Raw genomic sequence first — 16,402 nt, 5'->3', positions numbered from 1 at the left:
ACAGTTTGAGTTCAGAAAAGAACAACAAAGTGAGTTGGATTCATGCAACATTATGAATCCATTTGAGACAATTAATTGTGGCAGTCACTGTGACCAGCTCAGCTGGTGATTCAGAATGTTGGGATTTCAGTGTGATGTAGCCAGAGCATCTCATGTAGGAAGAACAAGGCTGGCTGCTGGGAATGTTTCAGATTATGGAGGAAGTACCTCTGACTGTGTAGGAGAGAAGAGAATTTCAGGAGCCTCTACAAGGCACTCTGCTGGGATATAGCATGGGCTAGTCTGAGGGTGTTGTGCAATACCTCCGGTTTTGCTCCTAATTTCAGATAAGAACAAGCTGTTAGAAGATCACTGTTATCAAGATTACAAGATGGATGTCTTCTTCTAAGGCAGATGAGTAGGACACAGAGCTGTGTAGCACCCTGCTGCTACTTGATTTCAGGCTTAGCTGAACTGAGCATTTAGAAATTCCTTACCTTTCTGGGATGGCAGAGCCACTTTACAGTGACAAAAGTGGCCAGATGGAGAGACCTGGGAATACTGGGAATATTACTGTGCTTTCTTGTGTCACCCTAGACATTGGAGAATTGGCTGTCAGACCTCCTGGCATCCATACACCCTGTTCTCTCCTCACTGTCTCCACATATCCCACCTGAATCTGACCAGCACTGAGGCCTAGGTCAGACTTGCAAACAAGATGACAGACCAACAGCTGTCCTGACCCACCTCACTGATACAGTTAGCTAAAGACATTTTAAGTAACCTGTCAAAAAAGCCAGCAAAATCTGAAATTTATGCCTTCATTTTGGAAGTTGTATTTAAGGGAAAAAAAAATAGTGTTTACATTGACTGTGCCAGTATTCTGAAGGCACTTGATAAATGATTTTCTAAGCACACACAAGGCACATTTTGAAAGCCTGACGTCATTATTCTGAAAAATTAAATACTGGGCAAACTGTTCTGCCAGCCATAAAACGGATGAACAGCATTTTACTTCAGAGAGTACTAAGTGTTATTTAATATGAATAAAGATGACAGAATTAAACTTTTAAAATATTGTGAAATTTGATATTTTAAATTTTTCTAAAACTAATGAAGAGATAATTAAAACCATGCCTTATGATTAATCAGGAAGTGTAATAGCTCACTCTGAATAAGGAGACTGAGATTTATATGAAGTAAGTAATTATGTGTACCCTGTTAGCTGTGGAGAGAGCAGTATCAGACAGGTGACATTTTAGAGATAATAATGACTTCTAAAGCACTTGTTCAATTAAGTGTTCAGAGTTCTTGAATCATTGCCACTCCTTAATGAGACATTTATAATTTATATGAAAATTTTGTAATTTTTTCCATGTAAAACAATAATAATATCTGTGCATCAGGCTGCGTTTGAAAGGAAGGAATCAATTCCCATCCACTGTTAGGTATGTTGCACTGTATACGTATGTGAAGCTGCAAGTATTCAGAAATCCTACATATTTTATCCTCCATCTGGATGTCATCATTGGAGCCAAAGCAGCTTTAAATACTAGAGAATAAAGACAGATATGTATCAAGGTGCAATTCTTTTGGAAGGAGTCATCACAGGAAATGTCATCAGCACTCTTTTCCTGATGATTTGGTAGAGGAAGTGGAGTCTCCACAACCTTTATCTGTGGAAGAGAGCAGACACTGTCTCTGTGGGAAGCATCAGGAGAGACACCTCCTGTCAAGTGCTGGGCTTTTGGTTTATGTCTTTTCCTGAGTCTGCTGAATGCTCCTTCTCTTTGTATTTATCTGTTAAATACACTCCTGTGGTGTATGTGTCCTTGTGCACAGCTCCCATCACTTCAGGAAAATTGCTATAATCTGATATTCAGCCCTGTATTACTTCTCAGAGTTGTTGGCATTCTAATGGCATATTTTGGGGTGTTGTCTAAGTGTTTCCAGATTGCATATGTGGACTGTCTCAATATGTAACTTTAAAAAGACACTCCTTTTTATAAAGTTACCCTCCTCCTGGGCATGTGTAAAAAGCATATGTGGTATAATTTTTTTTTTCTTTTTCACTTTTTAACACTTCAGCTAAAAATGGAATCTCAGTAAAGTTCTTTCTAGGCTTGTTAAGGTGTCTGTGGGAAGTTCCTGACAAATTTCATTTGACTTCTTATGACTTTTTCCCTTCCAGATCAGGCATGGCTCCCATAATTTCTTGCCCTGTAATAAACAAATATTTTTAATCTAAGTAAACCTGTGGACAGGTGGGGAATTGAGCAGAGTACAGAAAAAAAAAAAGACTTAAGTTTTTAAACTAACTTTATGTATTGCCTGTGATGTCATTAACTTGCATCCTACCTAATCCTTTCCAGCTAGAAGGAAAAATGGAGCTTGGAGAAGAAATAAACACACAAGGAAAAATTAGATGACCTCATGTAATGTTATTCCATGCTCCTGCGTGTCTTGTGACAATGGTCAGTACGTAATTTTGGAATATGATCCGAAAGATAATGGTGTAATATTTTTAGTTACTAAAAACTCTAAAAATAGTAAAAATATAATATCATTACCTTTAAGAGTGCTGTTATTAGCTAGTGATATTTCTCCTTTGGGAATACTGCTGGCTATGACTGGAATCAAAAAAGAGCTCTAAAAATTAAACTTAATTTTGTATTGTTTGGAGTCTTTTTGCTTACAGAAAAATAAAAAGCCCAAAAACTCTGTTCCTTATTTGCCATGCTCTCCTCTTTTCCTAGTCACTCCACCTCCAACAGATCTATAGTTGAAACTATGAAGCTGTGAAAGCCAAACGCCAGTGTTTTACCTGTGAGATTGCCATGCCACATAAAGTGCATTTGTACTAATTGTCCATCACTAGTGTGCATTATTGTTTTGGCCAAAGTTGTATTCCCTATGTGGCACTGAAATACTGTACACCTACTAAATCTACATGAAGAAAGTTAGCCAGAAAGTGTCCTGACAGTTATGAAGGATTGGGGCACATATAAACTGCTTTTAAAGTAATTTGCAGAGAGATTTTCATCTTTTCACATTGACTACCACCTTCTCCTAAAGAGCAGTTCATTTCATGGGTCTCAGTCTTACTAGAAGAGGTTTGTTTTTTTTCCATTGAAGTACCAGGCAATACAGTATCATGACTTCTGATCAACTTCATTTACTGCACCTTGATCCAGTGTAACTTATTAAGGCAGCAGCTCTAACTGCAGAGAATTCTCCATATATGGAAACCTCAAAGCTGGCTTCAATTGCCTTTATCACTAGAATAAATATAGGCATAATAGGTAAAATAGAAACACAATTGAAACAAAAGTCCAGTAAATTTTCTGCTGAATTTTTCACTATCAAATGTAAAGAATAGTTTATTACTCTAAGTCTCAGTTGGATAAATGAGTCATGATAAATGCATGACTACATTTTCAGCCCCTACAGAGTTAGGATGCATGTATAAATAGTTGGAATTGGAATATATGCATTCCATGTATAATTGGAAACCATCCTGTGCTACCCTGTATTGAGGTTCATGGGGCATTCTGCCAGTGTACCCCTCTTATTTTCTATATTTTAAATGGCAATGCACACTGTCAGTTCCTAAATAGAATATTTCAGGTGACAGCTTAGCCACCAGTGTTTGACAATCTAAAAATATTCTAGGAGATTGAGAGGTTCACAGATAAGACATGTATCAGTCAAAATGTTGAAAAGAATATGCAAATTTGTTGTTATTCAGTATTCTGAGGATGGAGGTGCTTTGGGTGCTTCTGTAAATACAACCTCTCTACAAGTCCAATGCTAAACAACAAGCAGATACAAAAATAATAACTGCATATTACAGCACTTGGTTTTCTTACAAACCTTAGCACCAGATCCCATTTCAAGTATTATTTCAAGAGAATATAAACTGGCTAATTTGGAGGATCAGGAGTCTGGGGAACTAATTAAGAACCAAAGTATGACCAGTATTTACTTTAATTTCACTTATTTTAATTTGGGAAGTACCCCAGGCTGAAGTTTACAGCGCCAGATAATAAACTGAAATATTCTTTTGTGTGTAAAACTTTACTTTAAAATGTAATTTATCATCAGAAATAAGCTAGGATTAAAGTAGGTGGCATTTAGGTAGCCAAGAGGAAGTTCTGCTCTCATTAACCTTACAAAGAAGTCTATCAGAAATTACTACATAGCTCTTTAACCATAGACTTAAATCTTACTCTGAAGTCCTGCTGAGATTTTGATAGAATGTTACAAAGATAAGCATTAAAAAAAAATTACATGTCAAGTTGGTCTTCAGAATAAAAAAATGTAGTCATATGTGTTTAAAGTTAATTCAGTAGCTTCACTGAAAATTTGGTGCTTTTTTAAGGCATGATAGAGAAAAGCCAGAGTGGTATAGAAAATTTCTCATTGGTATTTGATCATCTCACCCATTATATGGCAGCATAAGTGGGAAATCCTGGATAAATGCTGAAATACTGGCATAGATAGACTCCATAAATACAGTAGGAATGCTATTTAACAGTATATTTGAATATATCTGAGACACATTTTTCCGTTTCCAGAGGAAAAATAGTTCAATACAGTCAACTGGAATAAAATTAGTCTATTGATGAATTATATTAATTTCCTTTTCAACTGTGCAGAATTGAGAAAAAAAAAAAAAAGATTCTGAGGAAAACAAAACCAAAAATCCAGGTAGACTAATTTATTTAATCTCTGAGTCTAGACTGAATTGGCTGCAGCTTTCCCATCAAATTCCCCCAAGTCAGCCATTATTGCACAGCTTCATTAGTGATAAGAACCTGGAGCATTTTGAAGACAAGGCATTTTACACTCCATCATTTTAACTGAGACTGTTTCATTCACATTTCACTGATTATGATGTACATTTCACAGCACTCTGAGGTATGAGAGCCTGATTTTATAACTTTTAGCTATTTGTAGTTTTTGTGGAAACGTTTTAGAGCTGAAGAGTAGAGTGCTGAAAAAAGCAAGTGACCACAGACAACATGAGAAGCCCAGGCTACAGCAGGGGTTAGAATCAAAGATATGCAAGAGAAGGGCATGTTTGCTCTTAGTGCCTGTGATAAAATGAGTGGATTGGATGTGTAAAATGCAGGTAGCAACAGAACCATTGTTTTCCTGCTTTTCCAGTGAGGTTGGTAAACTACAAGTCCTAAGCTTTGCATTGCCTTTCAGATAATTTTTCAGACTTTGAGCTGTAACAATGCAGTTTCAGGCCCTTAGTTCAGTCACAGAGGTACCAGGAGAGAAAGATGGATAGAGCTATTAGAAAGGGAGGAAAAATTATTAAAGGCCTTGGAACTGTTTGATTTTCCAAGTTGCACAATCCTGGAAATTGTTCATACTTCTTTTCCCTTATCAAAAATATATACCTTCCACTTGCATTGCAAGATAAAATCCTAGGAAGGGGTGCATGCAGTAGAATATCAGGAAACCTGAGCTTGAAAAGCTACTGAAGTAGACTAATTTCCTTATAACAAAGAGATGAAGATTGAAAAGTGAGCACAAAAATCCAAGTTCTTACCTCTGCTCCTGCTTTATGAGATATGAAGATGAATTCTTAGCCTGTGGTGAGACAAACAGCAAAAATCTCATTTAATGTAGCAGAATATATGTCTGCTTAGGGGGCAATTGTATATGGTCTTTTTAGCATCTCTGTGACCAGATGCACAGAGGCCAGAGTCTGGTTAATAAATATTAATGAACACATTTTTACCTAAACAATTAATATGTCCACACCATAGAAAGAGACTAAAGTATATTGACTTACAATTCCTTTGAGTTCAACTAAGTAGAAGTATACAATTTGAAAAATATTCATTAAATGCTGTTGCTGTAGTGTTCTTATTGTCTGGTTTCAAGGCAAATAAAGATTAATTTTGCTTTGCTTTATTTCTGCTTTATAGCTGCAGCCAGCCTCTGCTTTGCTATGTCAATAGGTTACCTGTTTTATTCTACTAGAAGGCTCTCTGTTCTATGTGTACATTCCTTTATGAAACAGGGGTTTGTGCTATATTTTTTTCAAGTTGTTACCTTCTTATTCAGTATGTTCTTTTCCTCTGTGACTTTTAAGCTGATTTATTATATTAAAAATACAAAAAAATGGCATGTTTCTACAGTATTTTTACTGATCGTAGGCACTCACTTTATGATATATGAGAACATGTTTAATTTTTGTGTTGTTTACTTCTTTTCCTTTGTATGAGCATGTGATTTTTTACCTTCAGTATCAACCTCTAGAGAACCTTTTGAAATGCCTTATAAAAATTTAAGTACATGATGTTCACTTTAGACTTCCCCCTTATCTATCTCTTCCAATTATCTCATAATGGAGCAGAGTGCTACAGCTCATAGTCTATTTATATCTGTCATTTGCTTAATTCTTAGTTTGTTCCCAGGCTAATCCAACTTGTAGATCTTGGCATGGGGGCCATTTATTCTTTTTTCATCTCTTGTTGACATGCTAATCAGTACTTATATTTTTATGTCATTCTTGATGCACATTATGAGAATATTTTGGTTCGTTTTTTGCCGTGGTTTTGTTTACCTGCTATTTTTAACTTTACTCTTATCTGTAATGCTGTGGTTACAAAATATGTCAACCCAGTGTCTGGCATTGGAGCCCAGACACTGTAGAGAAACAGAGCAGCACAGGATTCCCCTCTCAAAAAGAGTGGGGCAGAAGTCAAGCCGTGTGCAGTGAGTAGATGGGGCACAGGACCAGGATCTATGGATCAAATATGAATTGAACAATGAAAAATTCAGGGTAGTGAGCAACCCTTAATCTGGAAGATAAATGACACTTGAGAGACACTGTTAGAGGGTTTTGAGGTTGGCTTGGTTTTCTAAAGACATTTGAAGACAGCAAACATGAAAGGGAAGAGTGAATGCAGGAAAAAGGGCCAAGATTACAGCAATAAATGGAACCCAGCCGTCCCCTGGGCAGAGCAGTGGCTCGATAGCCTTCAGGTGTAGATTTGTGTTTGTGCAGTAGTGTGGGACAGGGGATTTAGCTATTGACTCTGGCTATCTGCAGCTCCTCCAGAATCAGTTTAGCACAAAAATATGACCTGTAACAGCCTCCTTTTGGGAACACTGTTTGTGCACCTTCTTACTTGTACGTCTGAATTGCACTGCTGACTATGCCTGTAAAAGGATCAATTTTGATTTTATAAACACTACAAATTGAAATAGGGAATTACAGAATGCTTTATTTTAGCAACCTAGCAGTGTAGAATGCTGTTTCAGTTGATGCTGAAAATTTACACAGCTGAAATTTAAGATTCTACATTTTCTAAATGCCATTGTTAAAAGGGGGAAAGCTCTTACAATATTTTTTTTTGCCAGCCATATTTGTCTTTCCTCAATTAGGTTTCTTTTAAAAACTGAAGAGAGTCTGCACAAAGGCAGACTTAGTCTGTTACTTAGCAGAATGAACTGGTCTGTTTGGTCATTTATTTAGCAGACAGTGGTAAGTGGTAAAAGGAAATACTGTAAGAGCAGAGCAAGTAACACACTGTTGCTGATTTTAATATAGCCTCATTCTGGTTTACTTCCTTTCTGAACATTTCCCTCCATCAACACATCTCATTTCCACAAATGTCCATATTATCCTTATTTTGTTCTTACCCTCAATATAGTTATTATTGAAACAAGTCATCAGGATTGTCCCAGTGATACCCAAGTGATCCACATGCTGTGTTCTGAAGTGCTAAAATGTGCTCTGGAGCTTTTCTGTTAGTTAAGATTTACAGGCAGTGCCATTAAGAAAAGGTTGCAGAGAAGCATTTGTAGCATCTTAGGCAGGAGTAACTTGTGTTTGTGAAAAGGGCTTTGAATGGATGATTGTTAGCATGGTCAAGTAACAATGTGATGTGTTCTGCAAAAACTACCTCTGTGATCACAGTTAGGAATGCACTTCCATGAACATCACCCTGTACAATCCTAGAGCAGAGCTTTTGGTTGTTGCCTTCCCACCCATCCTTTCTTCCCCTTATTTTGTTTACTTGGACATCTAAGAATTTGTCCATTGTGGCAGCAAATTTCTGTTTTCTTTTACACCAGTATGAAGAGACTGCAATCACTGTAAGTCAAACACTGCAAGTGCAGTAGGGGTCTGCCTTTCCCACTGTCCCACAATGCTTACTCCTGCCCTACCTTTGCATTAGGTGTAAGAATCACAATGATGACAATAAGTCCGATCACCAAACTGATCTGATTGAAAATCTCCAAAGGAAAGAATATGGACAGTGTCCAGTTAGAGCAAAGTCCCAGTCAGACTAATCTAGAAATCACCCATTTGTAGGGGTGTGAGCAGAGACACTCTCCCTCACTTGTACAGGTGGCAGCTTCTTCCACTGGTCATAAAACAGCATCCTCACTTGACAATGTGCCTACTGCTGTCTGCCAGCAGTCAGCACAGCCTGACTTGGGTGATGTGGAGTCTCTGTCTGGTTTGTACATGAATCTGTACTGGTGCTTTATCTGGTAATGAGCAAATCAAGTGTTGGTCACTACTGATAGATTTAATGATAGCTGCCAAGCAATTGCATTGTTGAGAGCAGTGAACTACATGTTCATAAATAATCAACTGTCTAGTTCCAAATGTAAATCAAACAGCTACTGTCTCTGTAAACTAAAAACTGCCTAGATGACTCTCCTGAAAGCCTGATAAACATCCCACAGATGATTAAATGAAAGCATACAGCTGACTATTCCTTAATGATTTTGCTGGTTTTGCAGAGATCCTAAATATATACTTATAAAAGAGTGTATGCTGAACACACACACACACGCACACAAGCACAGACATTTCCCAAGCTGTGTATGTCCTTGCCTACAAGTTTATCAGTCATACCCCTGATGTTCTGAACCCCTCTGCATTGCCAGGCTCTGGCAGCAGCTCTTTAATAGCAAGCTCAGCCCAAAGGCCAAGGCTTGGCCTTGTCCTCCTGTCAGGGCTGCTCTTTGCTGCTCTGCAGGCTGCAGGAGAAAGGGAACTTTGTGCCCTGTTCCAGCAGCCTGAGCCTGATGACACTGTGTGCTTGCTGCTACAGACACTGAAATCATGGGCAGCTGCTTTTATTTGCTACATCATAAGGCTTTGCTACTGTTTCCACCAACCTGTGCCTAAGCCTTTTTGTGGTAGTTGCTCACTATGACTCCTTTGTAACATTTTTTTCTCATACTTTTATGTTTCTGTTTGTTTATCTTCTAGTTGTGGGGTGTTTTTAAAGACACAGCTGGAGAAATAATAAGTGCTATCATTTTGGCCTTTGTGAATTTCTGCTGCAATAGTGATTTGGACTGTCAGACTTCTATTTACACCCTGTTGCACTACAAGGCACCTGTCAAGCACAGTTTTCAGGCAATTTCTATGGAAGTACAATAATCTTAACTTGCCAGTCCTATATAAATAAACATGTTTACACTGCACCGTAGATATGTACAAGGATTTACCTTGCACACAGCACATCTCAGCCAGCCTTGTTTGTGCTGTATGAGCTGCTCTGAGCCACTCTGCTGCAGAGGGCCCTGGAGAGCAGCTTTGGCACCTATTCCACACTCATCACATCCCTCTCCAAGGGGATGAGGAGGTGACAAAGCAAACTGTGCTGACAGCTAGGGGGTGGCAGGAGGAAGTTGTGAGGATTAGGGATGGGAGGAAGGGAGTAAGTAGCAAAGGTGATAACAGGGAGTGAAATTGAGCACTTGTCTTTCCTGAGCTGAAGGAAACAGCCAAGAGGTCAAATAATCAGAATCAAAGATGCATCACAGGTGGGGAGACTGCACACACAGACTACAGATAAGAACACTGAAGACTAAAACTTCATTCTGGTTAAGTCAGATTTAAATATGTGAAGGTCCTTGTGTCTTAAGAATTTCATTGCTTACTTTCCTGTGATGTGGCAGTAAGTCCACCGGTATTTGAAAATGTAGCTCGCACCTGGATTGCCTCTGCAGAAAAATGGGCATAGGTGAGTTGTAGACTGAGTACCAAACTTTCACTGGAGATGGATTTTGCCTGCGAGATTTTTTTCTGCAGCAGTGTAAATAGTTTTTGAGGGAATTATGTGAGTCAGGTTTGGAGGCATCATCTTATTATCACATCACAGGAAATATAGAAGGCACATTCTGTTTTAATTGGGTCAAAAATCCCAGGTAGTGTTAAAATTGAAATGAAAACAAAACAATACTTTGGCTGATGAATGCATTTCCGTTGGAAAAACTGAGTCTACTTTCTACTTAAAGAACTGCAAAGAAAATATAAAATACAATTACCTCATTGAACAAAATCTTCAGAGGAAAAAAAAAGGACATGTTTTTGACATGACATGTTGACATTTCTATCTTAGAACATTGCATTTCTGAAATTTCTCTCCTTATGAAATGTTAATCAGTGCCTAAGACTCCGTATAAGATTGTGTAAATTCACACTGAATGCTGTAGTTTAAGACAATTTTTCATAAAGATCTATTTCCTTTTGGGTAGGTACGGCTAATATTCCCCTACAATTTTCCCCTATAATCCTCCTATAAGGTAAAAGTGTAGATTAAATTATTAAATCCCAATATTTGAGTTTGGAAAAAAACCCAGAGCCTTTGAAATACATTTTTCTGTCTTGATATAATTGTACTGTGCATTTGTTTCAGGAAACACTGAATAAATTGTTGGCTATAATTGAAGACTGCCAAGTATAACTAGCATAATACAGTAAAAAAGAACAAAAGAACAAAAGCTAGCAAACAGAAGTAATAATAGAACAAGATGGTGACAATAAAAAGCTGTGGAATTATATTAGAGTCAATATATAGTTATGCTCTATTGAATATCACATTGACCTCCCAGTTAAATGTAAAATACACAATGCAAAATACATTGTACAGTTGTCATAGAAAGAAATTTGCCTTTATTTTGGGTGAAAAACACTAATGAAATGCTTTATGTAATAGGAAAATATCTAGTTTGAATATGTTTACTATTTGATTATTTTACTCAGCTTTAAGTGAATAGAATGTTCCATCTCAGTGGAACATTCAATCTCAGTGATTGGATCAAATCTGCTAGGAAGAGAGTTCTCATTTCAGGTAACATATTAACAAGTCTTATTTAATATAATATTTTACACTTGGTCATGTGATACTTAAAAATGACAGATTGGGATTCACCCACAAAGTTTTTTTGTTCCTTTTAAAAATTTTTTTCTATCCATCTGCTTTTTTACTTCCTTCTGCTTTATTTCTGCTTTGATTTCAGAAAATTTAATCTCCTTATTTCAAAGTAAAAATAAAACTGGGATTAGCCATCTAATCTGTGGGGATACCAAGGTGGTCAGCCTTGTTCTACTTGCTGGTTTTGAAAAGATAAAAAATGAGAACTAAAAGATCCTGAAAAATGAGAAGTAAAAGATAACTTACTGAAGAGGAGTATCAGAACAGTCAGAGACTTAGAGATGAGAAGTAGAGTTTAAGTAAATAGTGATTTGAATTTCGGTGGTTAATCAGAGGCTAACTGGAGTCACTTGCAAGGGACCAAAGTGAGAAGAGTTTGCTCAGCATTTCCCTAATGTTAAGACATGGGTTTACCCTTTCTCTTGTTAACAGGAGACCAGAGTTCACACAGTGTCTCCTGCTGGTTTCAGCTCTGGACTATTACACCTACACCAAAAACCCCCAAACTAACCAAACCAAAAACCAAGCAAAGATGGCACATTTCATTCACAGGTATTTCTTTATGTGTAAGAAAGGTGTATGGACCTGTAAACTGCCATATCTAAAGTAAGCAATGAGTCTCTAAGATTTTTGTTCATGTAATTCTTCAGGCATAACAAAATCTACCAGAACAGTTTGAGGCTGTTATTTCTCTGAACACCTGTTTCTATCTTTATCTGGATAATCTCCATGACAATGTCCCTCATCGTGTTTACTGCTTGTTTTCTAAGAGAAAAGTGTTAAATAGGGGGCAAATTGAATCAAAACTTATTAAAATAAAATCTACAGAGAAATAACATCACATGTTAAGTGTTTGGGTAGGAGTGACTCAACTCCATCACTACCATCCATTTATTTTGGACATAGAGTGGATATTTTTACAAGTGGTCAACATTAAGTTTCTGCTGAGCTTGAGGAAGAAGGATTTTTAAGGGCCATAGCACCAAAACTGAGATGCCCATGTGGCATTTAGATAGTGCTGCAGAGTTTATTTATTAAAGCCTTGATATGTATTGGGTATCCTAATGTGCAATACTGGAAGTAGACTGAAAGTAGAGGGAATAATTCAAGAGGAGAGAAAAGTTAAACATCTCAAAAGACAGATTTCTCAAAGTCATGAAATGATAACTTTAAGAATAGTGAAGTTACAGAGTCCAAGTCACAATTCCAGATGGTGAGAGTGTAAAGAAGAAAGATGTGTTGAAAGCAAAGGTCCATGCAGGGAATTAGAGCAAAGAAAAAAACCCCTGGGTGGGACAGTGTTTTCAAGTCAAATAGTGAGACTGTGTAGTCCACAGAAGAAGAAAGAAAGGGAGAAATCTGCAAGGAAGTAGAGAAAAGGAACTGTTGACAAAGGGACTGGAAGTTTTCTTAAAATTTGGATGGATGAACAGGAAGAAGGAGGAGATGGGAAGAGAGGACTGTGGACAGTCTGACCATGGATGAAGTGGCAGGGAAAAGGTTTCAGATGACCAAAGAAAGAGACTGGGGGCAAGAAGGCAAATAGATGGAGGGCTACAAAACTCCTTAAACTAACCTGACCCTTTTTTCAGGGTAGACACAGCTGTGTCTACTTGGGAAAATAATTAAGGTGTTTTTTTTTTTTTTTTGAGAGAACAAGAGTCTTACTGAGGTAACAATTAATTGGTAACATTACATACACACAGAAATTTTGTAAGCAAAACTAAACAGCTCCAAATGAAAGGTGTGCAGCACTCAGCATTAAAATCCTGTAGTAGAAAGTACTGTTAAATTTTAAATGCACAACTTGAGACGTGTTGTTATCTAAGAACAGTAATTTGTGTGTGTGAGATGTTTGTGCACACTGCCTGACCCTGTGTGTGCCTCACCCATCACAGAGGAGACAGGGAGGGTGCTGGGGTTGCAGGGGAAGGATCTTTGTTTTAGATCAACCACTGATGAGGGATGAGCAGCTGTGATACAGAGCAATAGAGTACAACAAAGAGCTTGCAGTGGGTTACTTTGTATTTTGATCCTAATGCTCTAATACAGTTATACCCAGGCTGGCAGAAAGGAGTTATCACAGAACACTTGATTTCAACAAGTTCCTTTCAAGTCTCTTTTTGACAAATAGTTGCCATTTTTATAAAAAGGAAAAAAAAAGCAACAAATTAACTATCGTGCTCTTCAGGTTTGGTTAATTGGCACAACTCCATAAAACTGAGCAGTGCCTGGAATCAAACTCATGGAGCACATCCTGTTACTCAGACTTAGCCAGTAAAAAACCCTTGCATAATGGATTTTCATTGCAGCAGCTCTGTGCTGGATGTATCTTACATGTGAAGTATTTTTGCCCAGAAGTTAAAAAGAGCTATTTTTACATGCAATAAAAATATTTTAAAATATCCATTTCCTCACCTTGTATGGAAAAAAAAGTCTTAGAAAATCTACTAAGCATCTTCCTTCAGTGGTTTTCTTTGAAACTTTAGCTTCAAAGTGCACTATTTCTTAATACATCATTCACATTTGTTTTATTAACTTTCTCACCTCAGCTAATAGGCTTGCAACAGAAAAGTATATTTGCAGTAAAAAGTGAAGAGTGTGAGGGAAACTACTTAAAGATTTCTTTTCCCATAGTAAAGCATCATAGTATTTTCTCCTTAAACAAAATTCCTAGTGGCAATTATTACAGATTACAAGCTCATTTTTTTATCACTACACCATTACTAGAATGGTGAATTCTTGATGGATTTTCATGAATGCAGGACTGAGATAATTTCCTTTTTTGAGTGTGCAAGTCTGTGAATAAAGGATTAACACAAAAGTATTATTCATTGATTGAAAAGCATGCATACTACGTGCTGCTGAGTCTCATCTCTTGCTGTTAGTCTTTCTCTTAAAAATCTTTCCCTCAAAGGAATGAAAAAAATTGAGATCTTTTTCACAGAAATGTTTGATAATGTCATTTCCTCTCTCTGTTGCTGTAATATTAAATTGCTGCCATAGACCTGTATTGGTTTCACAAAGACAGTTTTATGTAACTGATTGCAAAAAGGAGTATGACGCTGGCTACATTCAGATTTCAAGATACATTTCTATTTATATCCATAAAAATCTATTTATATCCATAAAAAGGGACACATGTACCATTTAAATTGTAAGGAAGATAATTAAAATTAAGGGCTGAATATTTTAGCATTTGGATGTTTGAACAGTTAAGTAAAGGAAAAGTTTGCCTTGACATAGAAAGTGTTTTTTTGTGGTTGCAGACACAAATTTTTACTATGTGCAACCTGAAAAAGTTGGTTTGGCCAGTTTTTTCATGCTCTCTTATTTTTGTTTCAATCAAAGCAGCACTTATGGAAGGGAGACACTAAAAGGAATTTGAGCATGAGATACAGTTCTGATCTCTAAGATTATTTATGCACCCTTAATCCTTTATTTTATAGCTTGGTATTAGCTTATGCTATTTCTGTTTCATTAAAGCAGAGAATTATTTACAGTGACACTGGTAACACCTGGTATCTATAAATCCGTTAGTTATGTTAACATCCAATTACATCATCCAGTGAATATAGATATGCCTGGAGAAACATCACTAAAGAGCTTAACTCAGATTCACTGATATGAAAGGGAGCTTCTAACTAAAAAATCCCTGTGGAACCTCTGTTCTGTCATGTAGTTTCCCAGTGTGAGATATCATAAAGAATCTACAAGACAATACTGCACAAACGCAGTTCTGCAGAGTTCTTGAAAATATTTATTGGTTTGTTCCTATTAAACTGATGAAAATCCCCATCAGAAAATGACTTTATACTGTCAGTGTTAAGTACTCTGCACTTGTTAGAACCATATTTAAGAAAGTGCAGGACCATATTGCAAAAGTTAGATTTTACCAGCACAGCGCATGGCAAACACCTTCAGTAAGTGTGCTTACTGTGCTTTTAAAAGAGAGTTCTGAGTGCTCCAGAACTTGCAAAACTTCAAATAGAAGTGTTACCCATGACAGTCATCCTTAAAACACACTAATCCTTTTCATGAAAGCTATAAAAAAAACCCCTATTTCCTTTTTTATTGCTTAAAGTAAGATCTGATGATAGCAATTCACTTTAGCAGTTCAGGTGCTTCATTTTTAAGCACCCATCTATAGCCTATATAATCTTTCAGGTCTGAAATCTATCAGGATTTCACATATATTGAATTGCCAAATCCCAATAAAAAACCTCCATATTCCTTTCCTATTTTGAGGCTTTCTTTGTAGGAAAAATATGAGATGTCCTTTTCCAAAATGACAGATTTAAATAAATGTAAGTATTTTTCTTCAGATTGGCTCTGTTTGTACACTTAATACCTTTTCTTGATTCCAACATCAATAAATAGTAAACATAAGCATTTACAGCTCTTGGCATGCACGTAGTGAGAAATCCAGCTCATACTTTCATTTGTGAAGTGATTATTTCTGCCAAATACGGTTTTTAACATGAAAGGAAGACAATTTGTAGCTTTGAGGGTGCAAGATAATACTGCTACTATAGTGAAGTGTGGCTATGGGGTTAGAATGACATTGTAAATAGTAATGGGAAATGCAGGAAAAATGCAGAGCACAGAGAGATTGGTCCCAATGTTTTACAGCCATCAGCAGTGCTCTGCATTAGTGTCCTTGACAGGAATTAGGATTTTCCTGCTATACTTTGTATTACATTAAAATGTACTTCTCAAATTACATCTGAACTGAATTATAACAATGCTGTGAGGACTTGGGGTACTTCAAGATGATTGTTGCAGTTTGAAAGATTTGAAATTATTTCAGTGACATCTCTGTTCTTTGGGTTTAAACTAGTGATGGCCACTACCAATGGTATTGAGTTTTAACACACCACTCTGTGTTTTCAGGACAATAATAGAACTTCAGTGGTTTTTGCTAGAGGTGCATCATGTATTTGTGCATTTCCAACACAGCTGAAGAAAGAGTCAGTAAACATAAGACTAAACATAAGACTTGTTCTTTTAACATCCAAAAGCAGCTTTACATGTAATATTCAATACCAGCTACATGCACTGAAAAATTCTGAAGCTATTAACTGACTACAAAAACAAAATCTTTACATTCATCAACGATTTCTCTCCCATATTTGTCCTTCAGCTTGACTTCCTTCTGGTTAGGGTGGGCTGTCTTTTACAGGAAGATAAACATGAAGCACAAATTGTTGAAA

The 16,402-nt window shown here is 36.9% G+C and overlaps 1 protein-coding gene and 1 long non-coding RNA gene across 11 annotated transcripts in view; one reads left to right on the top strand and one right to left on the bottom strand.

Moving 5' to 3' along the window:
* Window positions 1-16,402, top strand: part of KCNT2 (potassium sodium-activated channel subfamily T member 2) — a 115,311-nt gene that overhangs the window by 8,837 nt on the left and 90,072 nt on the right. Inside the window, exon 1 of one of the 10 annotated variants that reach the window (XM_064720499.1) lies at window positions 11,639-11,741. The exons of the other annotated variants lie outside the window; for them this stretch is intronic. Within the exon in view, the coding sequence (XP_064576569.1) occupies window positions 11,722-11,741 (20 nt within the window). The 5' untranslated portion in view covers window positions 11,639-11,721. Of the gene's footprint in view, window positions 1-11,638; window positions 11,742-16,402 lie in introns of those variants that run through there. 10 annotated transcript variants of the gene reach the window in all.
* Window positions 1-16,402, bottom strand: part of LOC135451363 (uncharacterized) — a 29,346-nt gene that overhangs the window by 6,388 nt on the left and 6,556 nt on the right. Inside the window, exon 2 of the long non-coding RNA XR_010441287.1 lies at window positions 5,543-5,583. This is a non-coding gene — a long non-coding RNA (uncharacterized LOC135451363). The remainder of the gene's footprint in view (window positions 1-5,542; window positions 5,584-16,402) is intronic.

Source organism: Zonotrichia leucophrys, chromosome 8, assembly GCF_028769735.1.
Source record: "Zonotrichia leucophrys gambelii isolate GWCS_2022_RI chromosome 8, RI_Zleu_2.0, whole genome shotgun sequence".
Classification (NCBI taxonomy): Eukaryota; Metazoa; Chordata; class Aves; order Passeriformes; family Passerellidae; genus Zonotrichia; species Zonotrichia leucophrys.
The sequence above is the reverse complement of the archived record's forward strand: the minus strand, read 5'-3'. Positions and strand labels throughout refer to the sequence as shown.